General features: G+C 44.4%; 1 protein-coding gene across 1 annotated transcript in view; it reads right to left on the bottom strand.

Moving 5' to 3' along the window:
- Positions 1 to 15820, bottom strand: part of LOC138511068 (uncharacterized) — a 3073423-nt gene that overhangs the window by 371460 nt on the left and 2686143 nt on the right. The window contains exon 18 of the mRNA XM_069626568.1: positions 1133 to 1312. Within this exon, the coding sequence (XP_069482669.1) occupies positions 1133 to 1312 (180 nt within the window). The remainder of the gene's footprint in view (positions 1 to 1132; positions 1313 to 15820) is intronic.

Raw genomic sequence — 15820 nt, 5'->3', positions numbered from 1 at the left:
TCTTACCACAGTATGCAGGGTCTCTCCTCCAGCCTACTGCTCTCCCTAGGTTCTAGTAGATCTGCTACAGTCTCCTCTCACCTCCTCCACTCTCCCTTCCTCTCTCCAGCTCCTCCCCAGCTCCTCCTCCAGCTCCTTCTGCAGCTCCTTCTCCAGCTCCTTATCTGCTTCTTCTTGTTCCTTCTCTTCACCTCAAAAGCCAGCATCAAATGAGTTCTTACACCTATCGCTACCAGCTACCGACTGAGTCCTTAGAGTTATAGGTGTGGAAGTGGGCCTATGGATTGGTAGCAGACTTCACCTCAGGGGATGGCTTACTGTGCTCCTGTGGGACTAAGGATTTTCTCATTGATCCCACTTGGGTGAACCTTCTTCTGCTTGACAAACCAAGTCCCTCCCTTCCAGAATTTCGCTGGGTTAAAGTAACACATGTGTGCTAGTTTGGTATAGAGAACTTGGGATTCATAGATTTCTGTGCCTGTGTGGCTCTCTGGTGTATGCTCTAACACGGCTTTAAGAACCACATCCATGATATTGAAGTTACTAACTCCCTCGTTCTTTTTATGTCATTGGCATAGGGACTGGCTGACTGCCTCTTGCCTATCCTTGACTAGCTCAGATCCCACACTTTCTTTGGGTAGATTTAAGAGCAGTGTCTGCACCCACTGGAGGGGGGCCAAGCATACAGGTGCTTCCAGCTCTGCAGGAATGATGTTCCTTGATTCTCTTAAAGGGACCAGAGTAACTAAGGGTACATATACAAACCCCTGCCTTCTACACATGGCATGATGGGGAATAGCCCTGAAATCCTCCTGATGCTACCCCCAGACCCAGTTTCACATTGCTTGTAATGTCACCCAGCCCCCTCGGTGACCCCACCATACACCAAGCAGGATCAAGCAAGGGACTTTGTCACAAGACTTGCGCAGGACACCAGCCATTGTAAATCGCAATGTTGTGAAGCTATATAAAGACGCCTGCTTAGGACAGACATAACTGAAAGTAAAGTTAAAAATGCCACATGCAAAATATCCCACTGTTACAACTTCAACCTAGAACACAAACTGCAATGTTTTCTTTTAGAAACATTACATATACATTGCTGGTAGCTATGAATCAAGATGTTTCTGACCTTGTGGAGGAATAGATGTTTTCCAATAGGAAGATCAGTATCTAGTTGTTTACTAGTAGCTTTTTTTATTTGTTCCTCTAGTTGATCAACTTCTATTTGGTGATTAAATTCCACGTTCTCGAGCCGCTTAATTCGTGTATCTTCAATATCCTCCTCTGTTTTCAATGCATTTAGTTGTCTCTGCAAAAAAAGTTATAATGGTTTGTACAGTAATTTTAGGTGTAACCAGCAAAATTGTTTGCTGCTTACACCATAAACAAAACTCTGAATGTTAGTATTATTTAGACCCCACGTTTCTATTCATTTTATTTTGAGACAAAGTAGAAATCCAAAAACTAAATTCGTTTTTTCTAAAATCAACACGAAACAGCATTTTGTTTTACAAAATAGGATCAAAAACATGGATTTTTTGATTAATAAGCATTTACTGTAAACAACAAATATTCAAATCAGGGACTATTCTAAAACTAGATAAATATTTGTCAACGAAATCCAACATGCTACCTGACATTTTTTACACTCCCCATTCTATGGTAAATGCATGAAGTGAGGGGAACAGCTGTGATTTCCACCTCCGAATGTGCTGTAATACTGTCCCTGCAATGAAAACGGGCATAGAACCATTATAGTGACACTGTCAGGACAAGTGTACTGTTCGGTATCCATATGGTCATAAATCCTCTTGGCACGTATGAGGGTTTTCTTGTGTACATTTATTTAAGTTCCACACATAACGGCTGCAGTCTCCTGTTCACAGGTCTTCTATCCAGCAGGTCTCACAGTCATCTCAACCCTTTCTCTCATCAATATTTCATGTCCTATAAGAAGAGGTATCCCACTGTAAACATTCTACCATCACTAAGCAACATGGCCTTGCATGAGGTTAGTGATCATAAATATTTACAGAAGTTACAATCCAACACTTTAAGACATAACATGTACCACTTTACAATTTACCAAAATTCTCGCTCCTCATAATTTTAGGAGCGAGAATTTTGGTAAATTGTAAAGTTCTCTATAAAGAAGAAAATAGGGCAGGGTCTCTGCTCATGATGTCAGTGGTGGTAATAGATTTATTTTGGTAAAAAATTTCAAAAAACCACATACAAATACAAAAATAAATAAACATGTACAAACTAACACAGTAATAGATACATACAAAATCTTACTAGTACCAAGTATGTAAATATAATTTAAGCACAAGATTAAGAAAAACATACTCCCTAAGTAATAACCAACATTCAGTAATACGAAAAAAATCGAATATGATAATATAGAATGCGCAACCTAGGCGACAGTGCTAAATTCGATGACTGAACAATACACTGCTAGCAGTATCTGTAAGATCTTGGATATTATTCGTGCTACACCATCAGTGACTTGTAAAATGTAAAAACATCTATTCAAATAATTTCTACAATCAATCTGAAAAAGGAAGGCAGTAAATGGTAGCATGTTATCAACCTGTGCAAAGTTACACATTTAATAGCCCTTCTTTTTGATGGATAATGCTGCCCTCAAATAGAAATACAAGGTCCACAAGAACAGAGGGGATGATGACATCAGAATGCAGTACATAGATTGTCTGCATTGCCTAAAATAAACATTTTGGAGCGTCAGAAAATATTTCTCTTTAGGTAACTTTCCTTCTATATTCTATGGACCCCCAAATATTGTGCTTATGTTTTTGAACCGGTCATGACTTTTTACAGGGAAGTGAGGCCTTCAGCTCCACTCCCCTGGCATTTTGCTCCATTTTTTGGGGGGAAACTGATCAGTTCTTCAGACTATCAGTACTGAGAAACTTTGTTTCCCTTTTGTTTTTTCACCATTTTACTTTTTTGGTACCCTTTTAACAGTGCAAACAGCATCCTACAATGCAGTGCAGGGTAGATACTTTTGTGTCACACTAGGCTTCTAAGCTTAGGATTTTTGGTTACTTTTATTTCTATGTGCCTAAAAACAAGCTGATGGCAGCAATTACCTTTATACAATTTTTGCAGTATTTTTAGTGTACACATTCATGTTTACCACGTATGGCCAGTAAACATGGCTAGTGCCCTAAAAGATTTTTGCTCGTTCTTTCGTCATATTGATATTTGGCTGTTTTCCTGCCTTCTCAGGTCGGGACATCCCATATAAGGTCATGAACTTGCCGCAGAAAGCGGTTGCTTTCGCTGTTTAGTGATACCTTTGAATGTGTGGTGCTCAGGAAGTGGACTCAGCATCTGTGGTGCCAGTGAGTCTGGGTGTGGGACATGAGTGAAACCTACAGTAGTGCCTGATTGGCCACTGCTGGCTGTTTGAATTGTGCTGATCCTTACCACTGGTGGGCTTAGACTTTCTTCTAGCCAGGATTTAGGATAAGAGGGCATCTTCGGAATGTACAACCAGTGATGCTAGCACCAACATAACCCAGTCCCCAGTACTGACATTACAATTGGATGTTACTTATGAACTATGTAATGGGGGACTGGAAGATCTATTGCATTTCCAATTTGTCTGCTTTGCATATGAAAATATACACTGAATCCTTTACTGCGTGTTAAGGTGGATTTCTAGAATCTGGCATGGTGGACAGATTTTAGGTGGTCACCCTAGTCATAGTGAACAGGGGATTTCTGAGAGGCTAGCCAAACTCAATCAAGGTAAGCATGGAGAGTGGTCAAGGCTTACAAATCCTCCAGGATACAACTTAAGACGTGGCTTCTCAACTGACTATTCCTCCACCAGCTATGAAACTTTGCTGACTCCTTTATCCCGCCACAACACCCTGATGTTGCAACTTGACATTTCATTGATACTTGCTACCCTCATGTTTATTAACGTAACCTCATGTAACTAGTACCCAGCTGCCTGCAGGCTAGCACAAGCTTTACAAATGGAAAAAAAATCAAAGAAAATAAGTAAAATAAACACCATATTTATTATAGGGCCAAAAACACACACTAACAAATAAAATAAGAAGGTAGTAGTATCACACAATACTCACTTACCAAACATATATACAGTCACCTTTAGGTTCTTAAGAATGTATTCAATAAATTAGAAAACAACAAAGAAGGTAAGTATTGATGCAGTAGAATGAAACCAGTTCACAAGAATGATACCCTAACTATACAAGTCCAATCCCTATGATGTATTGGGCCTTGTGCCCAAAGGTCACAAAGGTTCTTCTAAAGAGAGGGGACTAATGTAGGAAGAGTTATTGTGGTGGTAAAAATGTTCCAGAAGCTATATTTCAGCAAAGTTACAGGTAGGTAAAATGATATTCCTATCTTTTAAATACAAGCTTTTAGATCCGATGATCAAAAAGTGATGGAATGGAATAATCACATTTTATTCTAAGGTGTATTCTAAGGAAAACAGGGGGAGGTGATTGGGTTGCAATTACTTACCAACTGACTCTGATTTTCACAGATGACTAGGTGGGTTGACTGGGGTCGATTGAGGTAGGTTGTCCCACCAAAGGTTCATGTGAGAGCTGCCCAGGAGCTGTGGGTGCAAGGATACTTCCGGTCGGTTCCGGGAGCAGTTTTCAACCCTTTGTGAAGAAGAAATGCAGAAGGCACCCTTCAAGACATTTCACGACACTGGGAAAGGTGAGTTCCAGGGTTACCTAGAAGCACTTTCTTTTTATGTGCTCACCTGATCAGGGTTCCTAGTTTAATATCCCTATAGTAGTACAGTTTTTGAAGGGACTGATGAATATCTTTCCTCCGGTCCCAATTATTGTACCGGTATGGGATTTAAATTTAGGGTTTAAGTGCCTAATGGGAGCTCCTTTTGAACCCTTGCATTCTTGTCCACTCAGAATGCTAACCCTTAAGACTATCTTTCTAATGGCAATTACATCGGCCCGAAGAGTAAGCGAGCTTCATGCTCTTTCCTCTAAACCACCTTTCATCACAATCTTTTTTAAGGATAAGGTGGTTTTGAGGGTACGCCATTCTTTCCTGTCTAAAGAGTTATTGGAATTCCATTTAGCTCAGAAGATTTTGTTGCCTGCTTTTTAGCCTCCTCCTCATCCCTCTAAGGAAGAGAGGCTGCATCGTTTAGACCCAAGGAGGGCCTTAAGCTTCGATTTTACTAGAATGTCCAAAGTCAGGCAAGGTTACCAGATCTTCATGGACTTTTGAGGTCATACATTGGGACAAGCTGTCACCAAGCAAACCACCTCTCGCTGGATAATGTTATGCTTTTCTGAATGCTATACTTTGGCTGGCAAAGACCTGTCTGATGGTGTGAGAGTGCATTCCACCCGAGGAGTGACCAGTTCTTCAGAGATGGGTGCCGGTTCAGGACATATACACTGCTACATCTTGGTCTTCTTTGCACACTTTCAGCAAATATTACTGCCTGGATTCTATGTCAGGTCAAGCGGCAAGATTTGGTAAAGCTGTGCTTCACAATATTAATCAACAATAAAAATTGTCTTTTCCCACCTCCTCCAACATACTGCTTTGGGAGTCTATCAAAGATGAGGAATATGTGGGAGGACACAATCCACTCGAAGAAGACAATTCTTACCACTGCTAATGTACTTTTGCTTGGATTCATCCCATGTATTACTCATCTCTTTCCCATCCTACCCATCTATTTTGGTGAAAATGTTAATTATTGCATCTTCCTCTCTTTGAAAGTCTGGGTCATACATTCAAGACAGCTGAGCATAGCGGGGAAAAACAAGAAATGAGGCAACGGGCACCACGCAAACTACTTATACCAGCGTCAATGTCGCGGCCGAGTACACGACAGAGGCCGAGTTGACAACGCACGCCACTTGCTACTATGAAAAATGTTTCCGACCTGCAAGCAGACTTACGAATATATTTCAAAGATGAGAAATACGTGGGAAGAACATCCGGTCGAAGGAACATTACCAAGCTTAAGTAATTTGTTCTTCTCCAGAAAACACCTCCAAAATCCACCACTGCCTCCTTTCTCTTGCTGGTCTCTTGGTCGTCCTCCACCTGTGACCTCACCAGAATAACCAATACTTCCTCCTTCCTACTTCCTCCTTATATCCCACTCCCTCTGCTGTAATTGGATCTCTCTCCATGGCCAATCTAGAAAGGTCTTTCTCACCCGGAGTGTGTGTAAGTGAAAAGTCATATGTAGCGGGCTAATCCCGACAACTTTTCCTGCACTGGTCCACCACAGAATGAAAGTGGCGGCACAGGAAGGACAAGATGCATGTTTCTGGGACCAGTTTTTGTTGTCGGTTTGGTAAGTTCCATGGGGAAGGGCTTGCGGGTCTCCCCCCTTAGTCCTTGGTGGTCTAGCGAGCATGTGAGTTATTGAACGGGCTTGCCAGCACCTCCCAGAAGCAGCAGAAAGTCCTCCTCTATACTTCGTATGAGTATTGCTTCACCCTGCATCACTGTCCTTCTCAGTCGCAGAGCAACAAAGCCTGTGATACACATCTGTATGGCTGTCACAGCTTTCTTTTTCAGGTGTCTTACTCTACTTGCAGCTGATCACTTTTTGGGTTTGAAGGGGATTCATTGTTCTCCTTATAAATGCATAATGGTGGATCCTGATTCCTGTCCTGATATCTCTTCCTGGCTTCAGGACTGGTTGAAGGGACTGTGAAAGAGACAGTGAGACACTGACAAGTATCTTCATTGGAGGTATGGCAAAAGCTACAAGTGGACTGCACCAAAATATTCTAGCACTAGTGGGAGGGCGGGAATTGAGGCCCTCTTGAAAGATTGGCTCTGTATTCCTCCTTGTGATGCCCCCTACCCCCCCAGCTAAGAGGGATTTTCATCCCCTTGTGCCAAGGCCAAGTTACTGGCCCTCTCACATGTTGCAGCAAAATACAGGTGAGAACATCTCAAGCATTGTGCTGAATTATCTGAATTGCTGTAGACTCAAATACAAATCAGGTTATCTTCAAATGTGTAGAATTTAAGACTGTCAGGACCTGGTTCAGCGATTGATGTAAGTGAGAAAAGTATTGCTGCCAGGAGGAAAAAGACTTATCTAATTTGCACCAGGTTCTGTTCTGCTGATAACGTGGTGGGATAAAAAGGTAATCTATCACTTTCAAGCTCCATAATTCTATCATGTTTAAACATTATTCTCCTGGGATTTGGGACTGAGTGGACCAGACCATTTATATTGTCAACACCTTCCTGTTTTCTCCAAAATGGTGACTTTAGAATATTGGGTTGTGTGTGGACTGAAAGTTAAGCGGGTGTCAGGGGAGCAGGACATCTTTGGAAACCATGGAAACCTGAAGCTCCTGATGGGCCAGATCTAGTAAGAATGATATTACTGATGGAATGTTGCCAGTAAAAGGATCAATATAGCTCTGCACCAGCTGCAAACCCTGTTCTGGCAGCAGTACAGAGACTTGGTTGCTGGCCTTCTGGCCGACAGCAACAACTCCAGTAAATCTTCCCAAAGATCCCAATCCTTGTATCTTACCCTACCAGAAACCAGGCGTGAAGGTTCAGAGTACTGATTTCTGGGTGAAGAATGCAACCTCCCTCTTGTGAGAGCAGATCCTCTCTTTGGGGAAGACGAATTGGAGGGCAGACGGCCATCTCCAGAAGGTCTGGGTTTCACGATCTCCTGGAACAATCCAGAGCAATCAGGATCATGGATTTCCCGAACTTCCTCAATCAACCTCCTGATGTCATGAGGAATGACAGGAACTGGTGGGAACACATACAGGAGTGGAAAATCCCAGTCCACTACAAACAGGTCCACTAGAGCTCCTCTCCAAGGAAATTCTTTGGAGCAGAATAGGTCGCATTTCCTGTTGATACAGTATGCAAACAAATCCACTTGGGTTCCCCAAAGGGAGAGGATCTCTTGAAGGACTTCCTGAGCTAACTCTTCTCTGGCTAGGTGAACTGCTGACTGAGAGCTTCCCTCTCCTAGTGCCCTTAGCCAGAGCTGCATTGCCTTTCTGCACAGTGGCAGTTACCCTACACCTCCTCTCTTGTTGAGTTAATACACTATGATGTCTGTCATTATCAGGACAGTCTTTCCCCGTACAGAAGGCAGAAAAGCCATCAGCCCTAGTCTGATTGCTCTCGGCTCTAAAAGATGTATGTAAAGTTTGGACTCTGACAGAGACCAATGACCACTGAATGACAGGTCATTTATGTGAGCTCATCACCCTCAGAGGGAGGCATCTGTCACAAGCATTATCTCCGGCCATGGTTGCCAAAAAGTTTCTCGGTGCGTCAAGTTCTTCCGACAGGCCCATCAAAGGAGTTCCTATGTCACCTTGTTTGGGACCTGAAGAAGGTCCGTCATTCTGCCAGAGAACTGTGACCACTGGGATCTGACGGCCCATTGAAGGGACCTCATTCTCAAATGGGCTTCTGGCACCAGGAAAATACAGAATGCCATGAGACTTTCTGCACAGCCTTTCTGCACAGTGGCAGTTACCCTACCCCTCCTCTCTTGTTGGGGTAATACACTGTGTTGTCTGTCATTATCAGGACAGTCTTTCCCCGTACAGAAGGCAGAAAAGCCATCAACACTAGTCTGATTGATCTCAGCTCTAAATGATTTACGTAAAGTTTGGATTCTGACAGAGACCAATGACCACTGATTGACAGGTCATTTATGTGAGCTCCCTAACCTCTGAGGGAGGCATTGGTCCCAACCATTATCTCTGGCCATGGTTGCCAAAAAGTTTCTCGGTGCATCACGTTCTCCCGACAGGCCCACCAAAGGAGTTCCTATGTGACCTTGTTTGGGACCTGAAGAAGGTCCGTCATTCTGCCAGAGAACTGCGACTCCTGTGATCTGAGGGCCCATTGAAGGGACCTCATTCTCAAATGGGCTTTTGGCGCCAGGAAAATACAGGATGCCATGAGACTGAGCAACCTCAGGAAATGCAAGGCAGGAAGATAATAGGCTCTTTGAAACTTTTGGATCATCTGCAAAAGATGTTGAGCCCTCAACTCATGGGGTGAGTCTTTCCCCAAGGACGAGTTTAGGACTCCTCCAATAAATGGAAGCTTTTGAGAAGGTATCACATGGGACTTCTTGAAATTTAGGGAGAAGCCCAGCTTGTGAAGGAAGTGGCAAGTGTAGCTGAGATGATCTTGTCCCTGCTATGGAGAGCAAGCCCTGATTAGCCAATCGTCTGAAGGTAGATGTGAATCCCTCCCTTCCTTAGGCTTGCTTCCACCACCGCCATCAGCTTGGTGAAGACCCTTGTGGCGGAGGTGAGCCCGAAAGGCAGAATCCAAAATTGAAAGTGAGACCCACCAATGGCGAACCTCAGGTACTTTCTGTGCTTGGGATAGCTTGGCACATGAAAGTAAGCATCCTGAAGGTCGAGTGACACCAACCGATCCTGATGTGGAAGGGCCTGAAGGATCTCTGAAAGAGTAATCATCTTGAATGTTTCCTTCCTGAGGAACTTGTTCAAGCATTCAAGTCCAAGATGGGTCGCAGTCCTCCATCCTTCTTGGGTATTCGAAAATATGGAGAGTACCAACCTTTATTCCTCTCCGCTACAGGCACTGACTCTATAGCACCTTTCTCCAACAGGATGACAATCTCCTGTAGGAGGAGCAGATCCAGATCTTGCGAGGATTGGCTTCCTGGAGGACAATCTAGGGGTCTTTTTAGGAAAGGGAGGCAGTAGCCATGAGACACTGTCTCAAGTGCCCAAGCATCAGTGGTTATGCCTCGCCAACTCTCCAAATGCTGAGTCAGCCTTCCCCCCACCACAGACCTGTGAGGGAAGGGCACAAAGAGGTTTTGGGGTTGTTGCCAAAGCAGAGGGCAAAGAAATAGAGGCTGAGAGGGGAACCTTACCTCCTCCTGAACCATGAGGTGCTCTTCTCTGATCTCTCGGTGTGAACGGGCCACTTCCCCTTGCAATTGAGAAATAAAAAAGAAAAGGCCAACCCCTCCAATTATGTGAAGAGTCATGTGATTGTTGAGGCTGGCGTATCACTGCTCTCAACGATTTAGCTGTCACCTTGATGCCTATAATTTCACCAAGCTTTCGTCGGCTTTGGAGCTGAAGAGCTGGGAGCCATCAAATGGCATGTCCAATAGTGGACCCATAGGATAGGGAATGGCACATCTTACACATTTATCTTTTTTAATATATCAATAAATGTCACACTTTAAATTCAAATTAATGTTATTGTCATACACAAATGTATAATATAAATTCATAAAACCAATATCAAAACAATGTGTTCAAAATTCAACTCACATACACTCAATCCTACCATCCATTCAATATCATTTTCTTAAAAAACGTACATATCACAACTATGTCACTGACCACTTGGTCAACAATATATATTTTTCACTGTGAAATCGCCTCCACCTGACTCTCAGATGGTTCTATCTGTGTGTAATCAATTGCACAGATATAGTTGTCTACACTTGTTTCGGCTGTCTGTTTGGACTTTAACACATTTGTCCACTTGATAATGCAACCTTCATCAGGGCCACAATGGGGAATTCAGTTGTTCCCATTTAACAGAGTAGGGTGAGTTACATCACTCAAAAACATATATCACAGCGTTTTTGATGTTGCCTTCAGATAATTTGGACGTATCCTTAGTTAGTGAAAAAGGATTCTTCGTTCTCCAATTATTTTTCTGCACTTTTTTCGTCAATCCTATAGTACATCATCTGGTCATGTACTAGTTAACATCATCCAAATCAAATCCTTAAAGGTACGTATTCATGATCTTGTTATGGTCAGACTCCAAGATTTGGTATTGTCTTTCAAAGCTTTTCTTCAATATAGTTTTGCCGCCACAGTCTCCTTTCAATGTCGCAGAGACCCTGTTCTCAATCTTCTGCCTCTTCAAAGGTCGAGTCTTTCTCCGTAACCGTCGCACAAGAATTACCCAACGATTACGGAGAAAGACTCGACCTTTGAAGACTTTCTCAGCCATTCAAATCTCCTGGCTACACGACTCGCTGCCATGGCTTTGCTTACGCAGTCCGAGGAATCTAATCTAGACTGGAGTGCCTGCACATGACATCTTTGCCATTTTGAACAAGGTTTAAAAAACCTCTCCTCCCCTTCAGGGATTTGCTCCGCTGCCAAAGCTGCTACATCCACAAGGTGTGCGATTATCCTACTCAAAGATACGCAGATTCACTGTGACTTTGCCCAACCTATATGAAGGGTCAGCATCTCTAGCAGAATCTGGAGTGGAAAATCTGTTTCTGGTGAGGTGTCCAAGCCACTTGCATCTCATAGAGTATCCAAACATTGTGCATTATGGATTTTTCTGAAATGAATTCTTTAGGCACATTAGTAGTGCCACATTTCCAAGTCAAAAGCACATCTCTCTCTTCCTCCTCTATCTCAAAAATCAACCCCATGGCCTTGAAGAAGTCTCTCCTCTGAAGGCGCCAGGGATGGCAGATGGACATGTCCAGGAACCCCGGATACCACATTCTCCAGGCCTGATCGCATCGATCAGGATCAGCATGGCTCCGAACAGACGTAGTTTCCTGAGGACCAGCGGGATGACAGGGATCGGAGGAAACGCATAAAGGAGGTTGAAAGTCCACTCAGCCATCAATGTGTCCCCCAAAGCTCACTGACAAGGAAACTCTCTGGAGCAGAACAATTTGCACTTCCTGTTGACACTGGAATCGAAGAGGTCCACTTGAGGAGTACCCCAAAGAGAGAAGATCTCCTTCAGAACTTCCATACAGTGCTCTCACTCAGGGGCGGCCAATGTCTGTCTGCTAAATGCATTCGCTGTGACGTTCTCCATCCGGCCAGATGAGCCACAGTCAGGGAGACACTGTTCTCCAGAGCCCAGAACAACAGTCTCATTGTTTCTCTGCACAGAGGCAAGGACCCCACTGCACTTCAAATGGTTGAGGTAGTGCATGACTTCTTTGTTGTCTTTCAGTATCAGCACAGTCTTGTGTTTTACAGAGGAGAGGAAAGCAACCAGGGCCAGCCTGATCACTCTCAGCTCCAGCAAGCTGATGTGCTCCCGAGACTGCGGGAGACCACAGTCTGCTCACCATACGATCTGACAAGTGAGCACCCCAACTGGTCAGAGATGCATCTGTGACCACTGTCACCTAATGTCAAGATTGCAGAAACAACGTGCCTTTCAGCACGTTGTCTCACCCTTCCCACCACACTAGGACCTGAGCCACCCAACTTGAGACCTCTAGAAGGTCCAACATGTGGTCCTGGAACTGCAACCATTGGTAATGAAGAAGCCACTGAAGCGATCTAATGCGCAGCCTTGCTTCCGGCATCACTAGGATACAGGAGGCCATGAGGCCTAGAAGTCACAGGAAGGATAAGGCTTGAACGTCTGTCTGTGATTAAAAGACATTGACCATCAAGAAAACGTTCACCATATCCTCAGACGGGAAAGCCCTGCCAAAGGCGAGTGTCCAAGACTGTCCTGATAAATCGGAGGAACTGGGATGGCAGAACCTGAGACTTTTTGAAGTTCAGGGAAAGCCCAAACTGTGCAAGAGAGTGTATGTACGGAGTAGGTGTTCCGACACTAGTTCCTGTAGGGTAGGGAAAGACATGGATGCCCTTTCTCTTGAGTCAAGCCACTACCATTGCCAGAATCTTGGTGAAAACACTGGGTGCTGATGAAAGACCAAACAGCGGGACCCTGAATTGGTATAGTTGTTGGCAGACCATGAACCTTGGGTACTTCCTGTGCTTCAAATGAATCAAGGCATGGAAGTAGGAGCCCTTAAGATCCAGGGAAACCAACCAGTCCTGCAGATCAAGGGCTTGCACGGTCTGGGCCAGAGTGACAATCTTGAACTTGTCTTTGCGAAGGAACAACTTCAGCAGGCTCAGATCCAGAATGGGGCTCAGGCCTCCATCCTTCTTTGGCACTAGAATATAGGTGGAGTACCACCCCGACCCTCGTTCTGAACGCGGAACTAGTTCAATAGCGTTTTTCACCAGAAGCTGACGGACCCCTGCCCCATGATGAGGATTGCATGGTGGGCTGCTGGACCGAGAGTCCCAAGGATTTAACTTCCGTCTTAGACAAATTAACTTTCTGGAGGGTGTCATCAGCCCTAGCCCCAAATAAGCTATGTCCATCAAAAGGCATATCTAACAGCCTTGACTGAACGTCGGACGAAAACCAGGATGTCCAAGATTGGTGCCTGACCACTGTGCTAGTGGCCATGGACATGCCCACACAGTACGCCATGTCTAGGCTAGATTGCAGCATCTGTGGCACTGCCTTCTTGCCATCTGAGACCGGGACAGAACCCCATCCCCCATCTCACCCTCTGGAACGTGTTCTGCAGCACCGACTACAGCCGACCAGGGGCCAAAGGAGAACTTCACACTGGCACAATATGCATTTAGGTCTTGCAGCACTTGGCTGCCTGACGCATACACCTTCTTGCCCCACGCCTCAAGCTGTTTGCTTTCCCTGTCCAGTGGAAGGGACAGAAAAGTAGAAGCCTTCAGGCTCGCTTAGTCGGAAAGCAGAGTGTGAAGGTGCAGGACGGTGCTTCTTAGCCTGATCCCTGTCCAATGGGGCATCAGATTATACAAATCTGAAAGAGCATATCTAGAACATGGATCAACACTTCAATTGCAACACTTAAACAGTTCGCAATTTATTTTTTCAATAATAATCATCAGTAATACATTTTCAGTACAAAAAGGGACTAATGAACCAAACATCAAAGAAATATAGACAAAAAGTCCTAACTAAATAAAACTATCTACATTATAGCACCACACCATATATTGACACAATTACATACAGATGTGCAAGTTTACTTTAGCACAGGGAATTATCACAAAAAAAATAACATGTAAATCCTGGTTAAAACACACATGTAACCAATTAGAGACACAAATAATTCACAAAGATGTTATTGTCTACTGGCTACTTCGAAATACACCGACCAGTTTTGACGTTTATCACACTAGTTGGAATGTCTTCATCAGGGAAAAAAAAAGATTTGGCAAGAACAGAACATGAGCCACACATCTTTTCCAGGGTTTGTAAATATAGAGCAAGGGAACCAATCACAAAATATCTGTTCCTGCTCTTGCGTGTGCCACGTGCCAATAGGAAGCGGGCCAAAATCCACCAAGATTGCTCCCCAGGGGCCAAGGACTCACACAAGGGCACAACCAATGTACTTGGTGAAATAGAAATGGAATGGGGGAGCACCCCACAGGGTTGGTCTGGAACCAGTAGCCCCTACGTCAAGGGATCAGTACCCCCAGTGCCTAAAAGTTACCTTATATTCCTGTTGACTCATACAACAGTCTCAGCGTGTTTCTCCTATACTTCCAACACTGGGGTCTCTACCACCATGTTAAAGGGCAGCGGCATCTCTTTCTTTGGAGCATCGTCCAGAATGTTGCAGAGTTTGTATTGCACTCTGGACCTGGATGGCGACAAGAGACCCAGGGTATCAGCCACCTTTGCCATCAGTCACTGAAAAGCAGACTGAGGTTTTCATTGTGTCAGTGCTGGCAGAATGTCCAGATTCGGGGAAGTGTCCAGCCCGCTGGCCTCTTGCAGATCAGCTGCCAGGTTCAGCATGTCACCATTCCCATATAACTCCTTGGGGACGTCCCTCTCTTCTCTAGACCCCATGGGTTCAAGCCCAAACTGGATCTGATTGCCTTCCTCATCATAAATGTCATACACTATGGCATCTCTGGAAAGTGGGATGTACTCCCACGGAGGCGAGTAGTCGATGGCATTGATGACATTAAAGACAATGCTGCCACCGAAGCCCACTTACCAGACCCTGGAGCAGAGGTATAAGGCTCCTGAAACTCGAAGGCCTAAGACCATGGCTGTTGGCTTGGAGGCCTGGAAGTGATCTTCAGCCCCAAACAGGTTGTTGCCACGAAATTGTGTATGCAGAAGTTTCGGCGGGATATCTCATGAGAAACCTGATGTCCTCATCTAAGAGTGCCTCCACAGGACCAATCCAGTGCCCATAGTTTGTACCACGCAATCAGCTGTGTCAAAGCCTGATTGCAAGATCTGGGGTGCAGCCTCTTCCCATCTGTAAGAGGAAGACTTATAAGAAAGGGACAGGAACAAGAAGTGAAAGGGAAAGACAGAAAACTAAAGAAACAAGATTTGGAGCAGAAGGCAGCAGACCTTCAGGAGAATAAAAGGGGATCCAGTCTTGGAGGGATGGTCAAGGGTCTTTAAATATGTAATACATAGGCCAGAAGCATTTCCCTAAAGGCTATAGCCAACCTAGAGCAAGGAACATGATGAGGTTGACTCTTCAGATGGCTCTAGGTGGGGGAAGGCTGCAGTACCATGCAAGTCAATTGTTCTGCCTACTCTGATACTTTGACTCCTATAAGATGCCCGGAAAGGTGCTGGACAGGGGTGCGTGGTATGTGAGTCCAGGAAGGCCCACCCAAGACTCAAATGACCTAAATGGAATACAGAAAAGACACAGAGACAAGAAAAACATTTTGAAGACTATCATTCCAGAGAATGAGTGACTTTGCAACAACCACAGAGGGGAGATGCTATCCTATTTGCTATTCCATTTGCTATGACATTTCCATCCCCATACCACCAGGAGTTTTTTGGGACAAGAATAAAAAAGTTGTAGAACTTTCAGTTGGTCTTGTGATTTATGTCAATTCTTTGGTTGTAACGTAAGTCAGAAAGGATTTTCACAGTGATGGAAAAAAAATATTTCTGAAGAGGGAACACGCCG

Source organism: Ambystoma mexicanum, chromosome 6p (assembly GCF_040938575.1).
Source record: "Ambystoma mexicanum isolate Mex_15411 chromosome 6p, UKY_AmexF1_1, whole genome shotgun sequence".
Lineage (NCBI taxonomy): Eukaryota > Metazoa > Chordata > Amphibia > Caudata > Ambystomatidae > Ambystoma > Ambystoma mexicanum.
The sequence above is the reverse complement of the archived record's forward strand: the minus strand, read 5'-3'. Positions and strand labels throughout refer to the sequence as shown.